General features: G+C 37.3%; 1 protein-coding gene across 2 annotated transcripts in view; it reads left to right on the forward strand.

Moving 5' to 3' along the window:
- The window catches only part of nr2c1.S (nuclear receptor subfamily 2 group C member 1 S homeolog), a 29,236-nt gene extending 20,035 nt beyond the window's left edge, over positions 1-9,201 (forward strand). The window contains exons 9-14 of one of the 2 annotated variants that reach the window (XM_018254195.2): positions 39-189; positions 1,063-1,184; positions 3,578-3,717; positions 3,926-4,063; positions 6,572-6,677; positions 7,691-9,201. In XM_018254195.2, the coding sequence (XP_018109684.1) occupies positions 39-189; positions 1,063-1,184; positions 3,578-3,717; positions 3,926-4,063; positions 6,572-6,677; positions 7,691-7,865 (832 nt within the window). In that variant the 3' untranslated portion in view covers positions 7,866-9,201. 2 annotated transcript variants of the gene reach the window in all.
- Positions 9,202-13,668: the final 4,467 nt, after the last annotated feature.

A 13,668-nucleotide genomic window follows, 5' to 3' on the forward strand; every position in this document is an offset into this window, starting at 1 on the left:
ATTTCATTATATTTGAAACCTCTTACTGTTTTGTGTAGGGCATTTGACACACTGGCAAAAGCACTGAACCAATCAGAAAATTCTACACAGGGCTCATCTGAGTGTTTGGGTTCCAATGCTAACCTTCTCCATGATGTCAATGTTGAGATTGAAGGACCACTTTTGAATGATGTTCACATTGCATTTAGGGTAAGATCCTCATTTCTTAAAAATAAATATCCTTGAGAATACAATTATTGATACGTTTTGTAAAATATTAATTTTTCAGAAACAATATGCAGCCTTAACAGGAAAACTAGTACTAGAATACAAGTTGCTTATTTGATACTTTTTTTTTACTGCATAATAATGTGAACTGGTATAAAAATCTTGCTAACAAGCTACTACAATGTACTATGGAGCTAATAGCATATTGGAGTGAAAACATTTGTCAATTTTTGGGTGATATTATGTGTCCAACACTGGCTGATCTCAGGTATGGGACCTTTTATCCAGAATGCTCCGGACCTGGAGTTTTCCGTATAACGGATATTTCCATAATTTGGATCTTCATACTAATACAGTCTACTATAAAGTCATGTAAATATTAAATAAACCAATAGACTGGTTTTCGTTCCAATAAGGATTAATTATATCTCAGTTGGGATCAAGTATAAGGTACTGTTTTATTATTACAGCGAAAAAGGAATAAAATGGAATCTATGGGGGGCAGCCTTTCCATAATTCCATAAGGACCCCACATGAGAAAAAAAATTGGTGGCCAGGCCCCCCCCCCATTATAAGAAAATTGGTGGCCAGGGCCCCTTAAACGAAGTCAGCAGCTCTCAGAAAGATGGGGGCCCGGCTAATCAAGTAAGTGTGGCGTGGTCGGTCCCCCCTTACCCTCGGGACCCCTACAACTCTCCCCCCTGTCCCCCCCCCTGATGGCTGCCCTGACTGGCAGTATTGAAAAATAGGAATAGATCTTTTTAATGTATTAATTAAATAATTAGTTCACAAATGATAAAGTTAAATTTGATTGCTAAGGTCGAAGCTTACTAACAGTTGTTTGCTTTTTTACAGCTTACTATGCCATCACCAATGCCGGAATATCTGAATGTTCATTATATTTGTGAGTCTGCATCGCGGTTGTTATTTCTATCTATGCACTGGGCCCGGTCAATTCCTTCCTTCCAGTCTCTTGGGTGGGTATATGTGGATCTTTTTAATCACAGAAAAACTTTTATCATCATAAAATATTTTAAATAGATTGATAACTAGATTTAAAATGTAGGGATGCATTGAATCCAGGATTCAGTTGGCGATTTGGGGAGGATTCGGATTCAGACGAATCCTTCTGCCCGGCTGAACCGAATCTGAATTTGCATATGCAAATTAAGGACGGGGAGGGAAATTTTGTGACTTTTTGTCACAAAACAAGAAAGTAAACAAAGTTTTCCCCTTCCCACCCCTAATTTGTATATGCAGATTTGGTTTGGTATTTGGCGAATCTTTCGAGAAGGATTGGGGTTCGGCCGAATCCAAAATAGTGGATTCGGGGCATCCCTATTAAAATGTATATATTTGATTATTTATGATACTCTGTAACACCCACTGTGAAAAAAAGTCTAAATTAATTAAAATATTATAGTTTTAGACATTATGGGGCAGATTTATCAAAATCTGAGATTAGAGCTCACAGAAAAACTTAACCACTTTCTATTAATTCCTATGGGATTTTTAGAAGCACATATTTGGGAGAAAGTTCGATGTTTAATAGGAATCCTAAACAGTTCACAGTTGCACAAACCCTTTAACATATTACCATAGTGCTGGGTCCCTTAGACGTATGGTGATGTCCCCTGATACTTGCAGAGCATAAAGTAGTGCTGCACACATTCCTAAGGGATTTTTAGAAGAGCATTTAACAAATGGTAATATCTAACCGAGCACACACACTGAAGTCTTTATTCTGGGAGTTTATACATTCTGCTGGTGTAACTACAAGTATCTAAAAATTTCACAGGAATAAATAGAAGGTGGGTGAATGTTTCTGTGGTAAACTCTTATCTCACGTTTTGATAAATCTGCCCCATAATATTTCTTTAATGATCTCCCTCATCCTAACCATTTCTACTGTAAATAACAAATGACGTGTGAGCAGTTGCAGTTGCAGGAGCAGTTGGTTTCACATATTGAATATTGTGAAGTGGAGGGAGCATGTGTTAGAGATCCTCCTAATCTAAAACTGATTCCAGCATTAGTTACTCATTTGAAACTATTCAAATGTTTGTAGCAGGGAAAAAACATTGATTAGCATGATTTGTCTAAGAAAGTTTAAAGAAGGGGCTTTAATTTAGTTGCAGAAAACACACAATAGTAAGTATCACTGGTAGATACAAATGGTGGCAGCAGTCTGTTGACTAATTAGCTTTGTTGCCAGGGCAGTGTTTTTGAAACCTACTTTTCTCTAACCACCCTTTCTTATTAGTGGATTTAAACACAATTAAATTAATCAGTGTTAATGTGCTGATCCTATAAAGCACATTTGCAATTTAAATGAATTTCCTGTTTTAAGTGGTTTGAGAGATATAAGCAGTTCAGACTGCCGATGGTAGGCTTTCAGCTCTACAGTACTTAATGACCCAGAGTGTCAGCGACCCAAACTATTTATACACTTTCTGCCTGTATTCAGTTAACCCTCAAGCTGCTGAGCCATAAGATTGGTAATTAGTAATCTAAAAATGCAAATCTCTTGGGAAACTGCTAAAAATATAAAATTAATGTTAAGTTATTAGAGATGCACATGAGTAAATTTGCATCAATTAATTTTTTTGGCTCAGATCCCTTTAAACGTATTTATTAATTATTACACTGCTCATTTGGATCAGATAGTACCCCAAAAATACATATTTGAGCATTAAAGGGTTGTAATCAGTCCAGTGAGTAAAGGAGAAGGTGGTTGCCATAAAAGAGGCAAGGACACAGAGGCTCATTTATTAACACTATAAAATGGACTGTTGGAAAAACACCCATTACTGGGGGTCATATAAACATGGGACAAATTTGCACCTAGGCAGCAACCAATAAGTGATTAGATTTTTTCAGTCAGCTGCAGGTTGAACACTGAAAGCAATCATCTGACTGGTTGCCATATGTTACTGCTCAGGTGCAAATTTGTCCAATCTTTATATGACCCCCAGTATTGGGTGTTTTCCATCAGTCCATCAGATTTCCGAAAACATGGCCCTCTCCAAAAGGCTATGATTTTTCAGTACCACACGTGAGGCGATGCATTTGTGTCTTTTGTGTGTTACATTCACACTGTACATACATGGATCTCGACTATGATGAGATTTCTAAATGTTCACCAGTGGTAAAGATTAATGGAAACCCTTTGACTTTATATGTGTAATTTTTTTGTGAAAGCTGCAGGTTAGGTGTTATGTATTTATGCCAACATATTCTGCACCATGGTACCATATATGGGTTTATATATCAAACATGCAATAATCCATATAAAAACAAACAAACAATACTAGAGGTAAAGACACCGTGCCCAAAGAGCTTAAAATGTAAAATATATTTGTTTCCCCAGGCAAGAAAACAGCATCTCTCTGGTAAAAGCATGTTGGAATGAACTATTTTCACTTGGTCTTGCCCAGTGTTCCCAAGTGATGAATGTGGAAACTATATTAGCTGCATTTGTTAATCACCTTCAGAACAGCATGCAGCATGGTAAGATTTGTATATATGCTATTTTTTAAAATAGTAGGAGTAAATCCAGAGGTGTAGCTTTTTTTTATCCCAGTTTTGAACTTGTATTGTATCTGTGGCTGTAATACATGTGATTTTAAATACAATGGCAGACTTTGGTCATGAGGCTATTTACTGCATTTAAGTGACTTTATGTGCTCCTTTTAGTAACATTTGGTTTTATTGACAGATAAGTTGTCTTCAGATAAAGTGAAACTAGTTACGGACCACATTTTCAAATTGCAAGAGTTTTGCAACAGCATGGTGAAGCTCTGCGTAGATGGATATGAATATGCTTACCTGAAAGCCATTGCCCTCTTCAGTCCTGGTATGTCATCCCAATCCCTTTCTTCCCCTTTCATAACTTTTGAATAGATTATTTATTCATAATGTTTCTTTTGACTAGTTATTGTAGAAGTTAGTTGCTATGCTTTTAAACAGTGTCTGTTTTAAATGTTTTGTAGTCACATGTTTATGCTTTAATGTAACTGGCCGGATATCTGTACCTAAATCTGTGGTATAACATTGATGCACTGATGCCTCAACATGGGCTTTTTCTAGTAAACTGCAGCCCTCTTCCTCCCATCATATTTGTACATAATTTATACTGTAACATATAGACAAGTCTGTACTTTAATTTGAGCTTTGAAGATGAACTCAGTGTTTGCAATACACACATTGCTTCACTGTGTCTTTCCTTAAAAAAAATAAGGCTTATTCCTAAAATAAAAAACTTTCAACAGAGAATATATGCCATTCAGGTTCAGGTCAGGAGATCTATGCAAATTATTTGCTGCAGGGTGAGCAAGTATCATCTTTATAAAGGTGTCCTCAAGCAGGTTGCATTTTTCCCCCATGTTTGTTCAGGTTTCCTCCCACACAAAAACATGCATGCAAGTTTATTGCCTTCTGATTAAATGTACGTTTGTGTGTTCCTAATCATAAATGCTACAAAATCATATATAGAGTATCCGTAACATAGAATCATTAAATCATAGAAAAATATTTTTACAAATTGTTATAAAAAATAGTTACTTTGTGACTATTCTCTCTTTTAATCCCCCAGATTTTTTATGTTGCACTGCTAAGCCATGTCACATGTAAAAAAAAAAAAAAACAGTTTGAGGTTTATTCTGTATGTAAATATAGGTATCTCTTATCCAGAAAACAATAAAAAAAATGAACATTTTAGTTTGTAAACTACCCACTGGGTCCAGTCGCACATGCCCTTGGTCTGAAGAATCTCTTATCCAGAAACCTAAAATGCAGAAAGCTCCAGATGACGGTAGTTCATATAGTTCATTTTAAGCAGATAATTTTAATTGTATTTCCTTTCTCTCAAAACTAGATAGCATAAATCCATATTGGTGACAATACATGTTGAAAAGGTGTGTGAATACTGCCTGAACTTTTCTACACCAATAAACCACAGACAAGTCCACTGATTGTAAGGAAACCATGATAGTCTTCCTCTGTTGACCGGAACCAGTGCCCCATCACTCTTAAGCCTCACACATAATGCACCCCTTCCCTTAGTGCTCTGACAAGTGTTTTTTAGGGTGTCCTCTGCATTCAGTATTAAAGCGTTCAGCCGCAGGGTAGCACAGAAAGAAACACAATGTTTCTGAAGGGGCCTGTGCGGACACAGGTGCATGTAAGTGCCGAATGCAGGTGGAACACAACATGCTGCTTTCCACCTGAGTTCGTGGTTACATGCACCTGTGCCAATACGGGGCCATTTAAATCAGTAGGCTGCTTTCTTCCTGCAGGGGATCGCACTTAGAAATGCTCTTCAGTACGAGCCATTGCTGTGTTCCATTGTGAAATTTTGAAATCTGGGACATGAAGTCTCTTTGCTTTCCTTAGTGAGTGGCAGGGCCGGACTGGGAGTAAAAATCATCAAAGAAATTGAATTTGAGATTGTGGTCATCTGTGAGTCTTAGGGATTGCTGCTGCTGCTTCTTTAGTGTCAGACGCTTGGACAGGAGCCTATTTGAGTCTCAATTTTTCAGCACCAGGTCACCAGCTAACAGTCCAGCTTGTCCCAAAATATTATGCTCAAGAATTTGTTTGAAAAGATACCCATGAAGGGTTATGTTAAACTTGCTCACACCCTCACTCTGCATGAATGTTCTGGCTTCTGTAGGTCAGATGGGGAGTGGGCTTGTGGCAGGCAAAGAGATTAATGCCAGCTGACAGGCAAGTGTTGATGCCACATCTACTTAGATTTTAACTAAAGCGAGCGGCCCATTTTAACTGTGAGTTGATCGGCCCACAGGCCATTTGCCTGAGCACACAGATTGCCAGTCAGTCTGGGCCTGGTGAGTGGTTCACTAGCAGAGGGACTTTAGGTCACAGAATCCATGGTAATGTTGTGGTTACATTATGTGCAGGGGTGCTTCGCCAATGAGGCGAGTTGAGGCTGTCGCCTCAGGCAGCAGCGCCCCTCTAGGTACCAGGGGCAGCAAAAATGCTGCTCCTGGTACTTTAAGAGCGAATTTCCGGGGGAGGGGGGGCAGCAGCAACTGCTGCTGCCTCAGGCGGCAGAGGGGCCAGGATCGCCCCTGATTATGTGTGAGATTTACAAGGATTGGAAACTGGGTGCCTTTGAACAAAGATAGACTTTCATGGTTTCCTTTCAATCAGTGGAATCAGGTATGTGTATGTGTGTGTAGAAAAAAAAAATACATTTATTTTATTTCTGGAAGTTCAGCTAGTATTTATACACCTTTTCTACATCAGCCCAACTGATGTATGGTGATCCAAATAAGGGTATTCTGAATAATAAATCCCATACCTTTACTTCATTTGTGTATTTTTTGATTTTGTTTTCCAGATCACCCTGGACTGGAAAACGTTTCTCATATTGAAAAACTTCAAGAAAAGGCTTACATGGAATTTCAAGATTATGTAACAAAAACCTACCCGGAAGATACCTACAGGTGACACATTTTTTCATGTATTTTTTTTCTGAAATTGGAATATTCAAATGGGTTCAGTTCAACAATACTTTTTGTTAAATTACTACTCGCTATTTATGAATGTTCCAGGCAAGTAAAGAAAGTTTAATATCTTAGATCAGTGATCCCCAACCAGTGGCTCGCAAGTAACATGCTGCTCACCAACCCATGGATGTTGCTCCCAGTTACCTCAAAGCAGGTGCTTATTTTTTAATTCCTGGCATGGAGGCAAGTTTTGGTTGCAAAAAACAAACAAACAAACAAACAAACAAACAAACAAACCAAATAAAAAAAAAGGCATACTGCCAAATCCTCATGTAGGCTGCCAGTCCACATAGGGGCTATCATTAGCCAATCACAGCCATTATTTGGCACCCCAGGAACTTTTTCATGCTTCTGTTGGTACCCAGTTCTTTTTGCATTTGAGTGTGGCTCAAAATAGGTTGGGGACCCCTGTCCCAGCTGCTTCTATAAAGCATAGTGTTTAAAATAGCAAATTCTATCCTTACTGCCAAACTTATAAAAAGTAATTGCTAATTATATGTCCAGGGTCAAAAGTTTTTCCATAGGTAAAGATGTTTATTTAGTGGGTTATCTGGCGCCAAGACGATTCAGAAACAGTTCATATTTCTAGAATATCTATAAAAGCCATGTCACACCAGGCTGCCAGTCTGCTTCCTTCTGCTCCAAAATCACTGTGTACTCACAGGCACAGCATTCACAGCGAATTTAGGCACGGAAATGCAAAAATATACATTTCTGTCAGTACACAGTGATGTTGGGCCAGTAGATCAGACTTTTTCTCCCTGATGTACCTGTAGCTACAAGGGCAGAGAAAACTAAACGCTAAAGAAAACTTTTTTATACTCACTACTGTTTTTCTACATCACTCACTCTTTGTTTATATAGTTATTTACATTCTAGTTTTGTTTGTATAATTCATTCATGTTGCTTAAAACACAATTTAATTCATTGTTTATCTCTGCTGTTTATAGACTTTCTCGACTGCTGCTTAGACTGCCTGCTCTAAGGCTGATGAATGCTGCCATCACCGAGGAGCTATTCTTTGCAGGCCTGATTGGCAACGTACAGATTGATAGTATCATCCCTTACATTTTGCGTATGGAAACATCTGATTACAACTCTCAGATTATTGGTCTCGCTGTTTAGTATCCTTCTCAAGGGAACACATGGGCTGCAGAAAATAAGAAGCATAGTTCCCTGAAAATCAGAAATGAGAGAGACTTCAGATTTTAAAACAAATTTCTAATCCCAGCTTTGAAGAATACCATCCTTCTTATGGTATTAGCTGGTGTGCTGCAAAATAGTGCCTTTTGGCATTGTGTGCATATATAAAGAAATAAAGAGACATTTCTATATTGTTATTGAGCCTAATGTCCCACATTGTCCTGGTCTTTCAAATGATACTGAAAGCAGCGCTTTTATACCTCTTTTTGGATGAATAGTATTATTTTGCAAAACTGCAATTTATCCTGCAACAATACCAAGTTTTTTCTTTTTAAGAACTCGTGTGGTTAGCCTTAGTTCTTTAAGACATAGAATTTACAAGGTGTTTTGCTACAGAAAAGTCTTTTTGTTTTTCTTCAAATATCCAGTAAGTTCTTATGTAATTGAAAAATATTGTTAATATTGTATTAGATTGAACATATTAACTTACAAAGAAAACCCTATTTTAGAGTAATTTCTCTCCTTCCTGCATGGAGTAAAAATGCATTACCCAGTTTGTTTCTACACTGTGGCATTAATCATTACACAAGGCAAAAGCATTGTGAGAATGTGTAAATATGTAACAGAATCATTGATAACAATGTCAAACAATGTGAATCAAGGAACGAAGTTGTTACATTTTGTGAAGATTAAATTATGAAAAGCAAAAATAACACTGTATATATGTAGATATGCCTACTGTTTTGATAACGAGACTTGTCTGAACCCTTGCACTCTGTGATTTGTGTTTTTTTGTAGAATGCCTTACTCAAATGGATGTATTGGCTTTCAATTAACTCGTTCACCACCACCACAATCTGACATTATTTGTGTATTTTTTTGAGACCTGCAAAAGTGAAAACTGAATGAAAAAAAAAAAGATAACCTGCCAGGCAACATAGAATTTATAATACTTGGCAGGTATATGGTTATATGACTCTTTTGAATCAAATGAGTCAAATGCGGAATGAATTTAAATTAAAATAATGTGGTTTGAAACCAAAATAACGTTAAGTATAGCAGTGTCAACTATGGACAATCTTAGTCCAGCACTGAAAACCTGCATTGTGCCAAGGTTATTGAATACTAATTAACCATCCTCTATGCCATGAAATGTGCAGCCCTATGATTGTTTATACCATTACTTCCTCTTATGTTGTATAATAGCTACTGTAAATGTTTTGAATCTTAATGAAAATTGTAAAATCTATTTTGGCTGTATTTTTAAGACAGAAACATATTGTATCTTTTTATTATAGAATAAAATTCCCACACTGGACATGTGTTTCTTGTGTGTCATATAACTATATCTATTTCATATCTAAATCGGTCTTTTGTTTTGCTTCACCTGTTGAAAATAAGCACTATGCTGCAAATGAACAAGGCTTAATGGCTTCTAAACTCGTTTTCTCTTTCTTCTCATTCCATCAAAGTACTACTATCTAGGCTTGTCTTGCTGTTAGTGTATTCCCTCCTAAATGAAAAATTACTGATCATGTACACTTTAAAAAAAAAAAAGTTCTATGCTACACCGGTGTAATATACATTCTATTCCCATACAGACACAAATCATAAAAGCCATTTATTATGGAGCTGTATCCATTGTCAAAACCACTGACATAATACTATCCACTGGCTTTAGCTTGCTCCTGTGTCTGCCCGAGAAGCACTACATCGGCCTTGGTGCAGACCGACAGAGTAGATTTCAGTGCGGAAATCAGATGCTCCACGTCTTCAAAAAGTGCATTGGCCTAGGGTAACCACCATATTTTTTTTTTTTTTTTTTTTGAAAGAAAATTTTTATTATTTTTCAAATTTCACACAGACAGCAAACAGTTTGCCCTCAGAGGGCCATGACATGTTCTTTCATGACAAAATAAACATCTCAACCACCATATTTTTACTATCCTCCAGCAATGGGAGATGCTTGGAAACCGGAACAATTGGCCTACCTTCTTTATACTTAAAATTCACAAAGAAATTGTAATAAAGTGGCAATAAAAGTTTCTAATGACATAAAACAAAGGCCACCATCAGGGTAATGCAGACTAAGTTGCAAATGTGATTCTTGAGTTGCAAAAGAGGTTGGGTTTGTGGGAGTGGTGCTCAAGTGCATCAAGGCAGTGTTTGGTATAATTGGGGAGTGGCCAGGTGGATCGGGTTGTGCATACGAGCACCATTTGTTTCTCATTGGTGTTCCATTTTTCTTGTTGGGGGGGTAATATATGTATAATGGGGTAATCTCACCCAGATGCACATGCCCCAGATATTCAGCTTTAGGGAGCCAGCAGATACTTTATTTCATAGTTACACGGGCTGGCACAAAGACTGAACCATTGGATATGATATGCAGATCAAAGGAAAAGTTTAAGAGAATTACATCACAAGGCTTGCTTGCAGGCTTGATTTTCTTTTTGTTTAGCTCTGTATGTCAGTGGAGGCGGGGGGGTGGGCTATTAGGATACCTGTACTGGATTGACCTGTAGTGTGGGATTCTGGTAGATAGAGAATGGCTAATTCTAAGCAGCTTTTCAATTGGCATTAATTTTTTCTTTGTATACAGTTTTTGAATTATTTGTCTTCTTCTGACTCTTTCCAGTTTTCAAATGGGGGCCACTAAAACATGCTCTGTAAGACTACAACATTCTTATTATTGCTACTTTGTATTACTAATCTTTTTAGTCAACCCCTCTCCTATTCTTATTTCAGTCTCTTGGTCAAATCAGTGCATGGTTGCTAGGGGATTTTAGACCCTAGCAACCAGTTGGCTGAAATTGCAAACTGTAGAGCTGCTAAATAACTCTAAAACCACAAATAATAAAACATGAAAACCAATTGTCTCAGAATATAACTCTCTACGTCATACTAAAAGTTAACTCAAAGGTGAAAAACCTATTGGTAAACAACCTATATTCTATCTGAGCAATCTACTGCAATAGATGTGAATGGAAAGTGCAATACTGATCACACACAGGTCCATCTCAGCACAGAGATCCATCTGTCACCTCTGTGCAACCGAGCTAATGTAAGATGTTAAATGTATGTTCAGGAGGCCCTTGGGGTGTGGGTAATTGGGTATATCAGTACTTCTTCAGATAAGCAGTTGAGCTTGGGAACTGAGCTCAACGCAATTAAAGCCATTTCTTTTGCAAGTTAATGCTGACCGCACAAGAAACACTGTTCAATATATACATCCATGGTATCACTGGGCACTCTCGGCTAATAAACTCATCACAATAACAATATTTTGAGCACATTGCCTCAATAGACTTCTTGCAATATACATTCATTACAAGTTTTATATGGTTTGATGTTATTTGTATATGCATTGCTATTGAAAGCAGTTTGTCTGTCCCTTTCTATTATGTGCTCTGATGGCTCAGAGCCAGGAGTGCCCATACTTTACTAATGCCAGGTCCACTTTTAGTGATGATGTGCCATTAGGATCTACATCCATAAAAGCATTGTTACAATTCTGTTCCATGGAAAATATTACTGAAATATTGATTTATAAGAAAATGTATAGAAAATGTAGATTGCTAACAAACAACTTTTTTATGTAACCTTAACTTGAAAATCTGAATGAAAAGCATGAAACAGGAGGGCGATTTAAACAAACTGTTTGTTGATAGTGTCTTGAGATCTACTGATCACCAGCTAAAGGTCTACTGCTAGATCCTAATTTCTGGGCACCCCTGGCTCAGACTATTGAAACAATATAAGACAAACCAGCTAATTAACAGACCTGTCTTTGCTGGGGTGACTTTTGTAACAATGTTTAAAAAGTAACAAGGATTGAAGCAAAATGCTTTTAATGGCAATAGTTATTACAAATAACTTTAAAAGCAATGAAAATAGTTAATAATTGTATACTGGAAAGTTGCTTGAAATTAGTTTTCTTTTATTAGGCAATTTCTTATTTTGGGGTCGACTTGCCTTTTTATTACAGTAGTAACAGGCAGCATCAATTATAATGGCACATAGCAAGGGTGGAGACACTGCCAGTGGTGGTGTTTACTTAAAGGCTGGGGCAGTGTGCAATCCCTTGTTTTATGATATTTATTTAACTTCCACTGTGTGTCATCTTTGCACAGACCAATGGGTCTCAACATGGTTCTTGGTGTGATGGGGACATGTAGCCATTAGGCTCCTTCCACCCTGAACCCAGCCCCACAAAGGGCACAAAAGTTGATAGTATTTCTCTGGAGGTCTGACTTTTTTTCCTTGCCACCTTTGGGCCTTCTTGCTGGGATTGGTTCTGTGATAAAGGAATGCACCCTAGTCTTCGGATGAAGATATGCACTTTGTGTGTTCTAGATGCACCTTTTGCAATTCTGGGAGAAAGTGTGACTTGAAGAACTTGCTTCAATTAAAATAAATTCCACACCTGCTTTCCCTAAGGGAGCTAATAGAGAAATTCACATTCACACATATTCCTTAGTCTACAAATACTACATTTCGCGAGAAATACAATCCACAAAATAAAACACACAAACAATAACAACTCGATAGACAACCTTTGGAAAGAGAAATCTACTATACGCTCAACTGCACAAATATATCATATACTACGAACAAGTATAAACATAGAGACCGAAGAATCCCACTTATTTAAATGGACAACACTCGCCACAAATTCCTATTACGGAAATTTTAAAAGTTCATACACGCACAACACAATTGTTACCAACCAGCACATACCAAGAAATGGCATTACAACTTCTTCACAACTCATATCTAACACCCGAAAAACTATTTAAGATAGGAACTCTCCCCTCAGACAGGTGCACTTGATGCATGGCCGGCCCCCAAGGCGGATCTTTTACACATGCTTTGGTCTTGCCCTCGAATACAAAACTTTTGGCTGGAAGTAACCTCCTATTGGACTCAGATAATAAACAAACCAATTCAACCAACAATAGAATGGGCCCTATTCAGCATTATTCAGCAATACCCAAATTTAAATAAAGGGGAAAAACATTTGGCGGCTAGGTTGGCAGCAGCGTCTCGGAAAACAATTTTACACAAATGGCTTTCCATGGAAGCCCCATCAATTACACTCATGAAACAGAAACTATACCATATCTTTTATATGGACTGGTTGGAAGCCATGACAAGAAAAGATCTACATTACATAAATTATTTTCTACTTGGACTACATACATCAATAATCTTCCTTCACCAGATGGAAGATACTTAACCAGTCACACCTTCATAAATACAACATGGTATGATATAGAAATCTTAAGAGGCAACTCTTTGCTACAAGAAACAAACAACTACATCCAAAATATGCTTCAAGGAACTAGATCACCCCCGGGAGTCACTGCACTAGGCTTTTGACATCTTACTTAAGGTAAATAAACCTAACCTGTTTATTCAAGCTCCTAGATTTGAAAATGATCTCAAAAATTTGATATACAACAATACAAAGCAATGGAAATGTAATGCTATGTTAATTTTGTCTGTGTTTCATTTTTCTCCTTTCTCTAATTTCTCATATTCTATACTGAATGCATGTTTCTTTAACAACAATAACTATTGTGTATCACCAATTGGACACATGTGCCGCCCAAAAAATGTATAACATGCTCAGAAAACTAATAAAAACTATTTAAAAAATAAATAAATGCCACTAAGACAATTCTGTGCTTCCAGACAACAATGCAACTGCCTAGTGAAGCAAATCTCAAGGTAAACATAACTGTTCACTACCAGTCTTATCAGAAATGTATTTCTAATCTGT

Source organism: Xenopus laevis, chromosome 3S, assembly GCF_017654675.1.
Source record: "Xenopus laevis strain J_2021 chromosome 3S, Xenopus_laevis_v10.1, whole genome shotgun sequence".
In the NCBI taxonomy this organism is placed as follows: Eukaryota; Metazoa; Chordata; class Amphibia; order Anura; family Pipidae; genus Xenopus; species Xenopus laevis.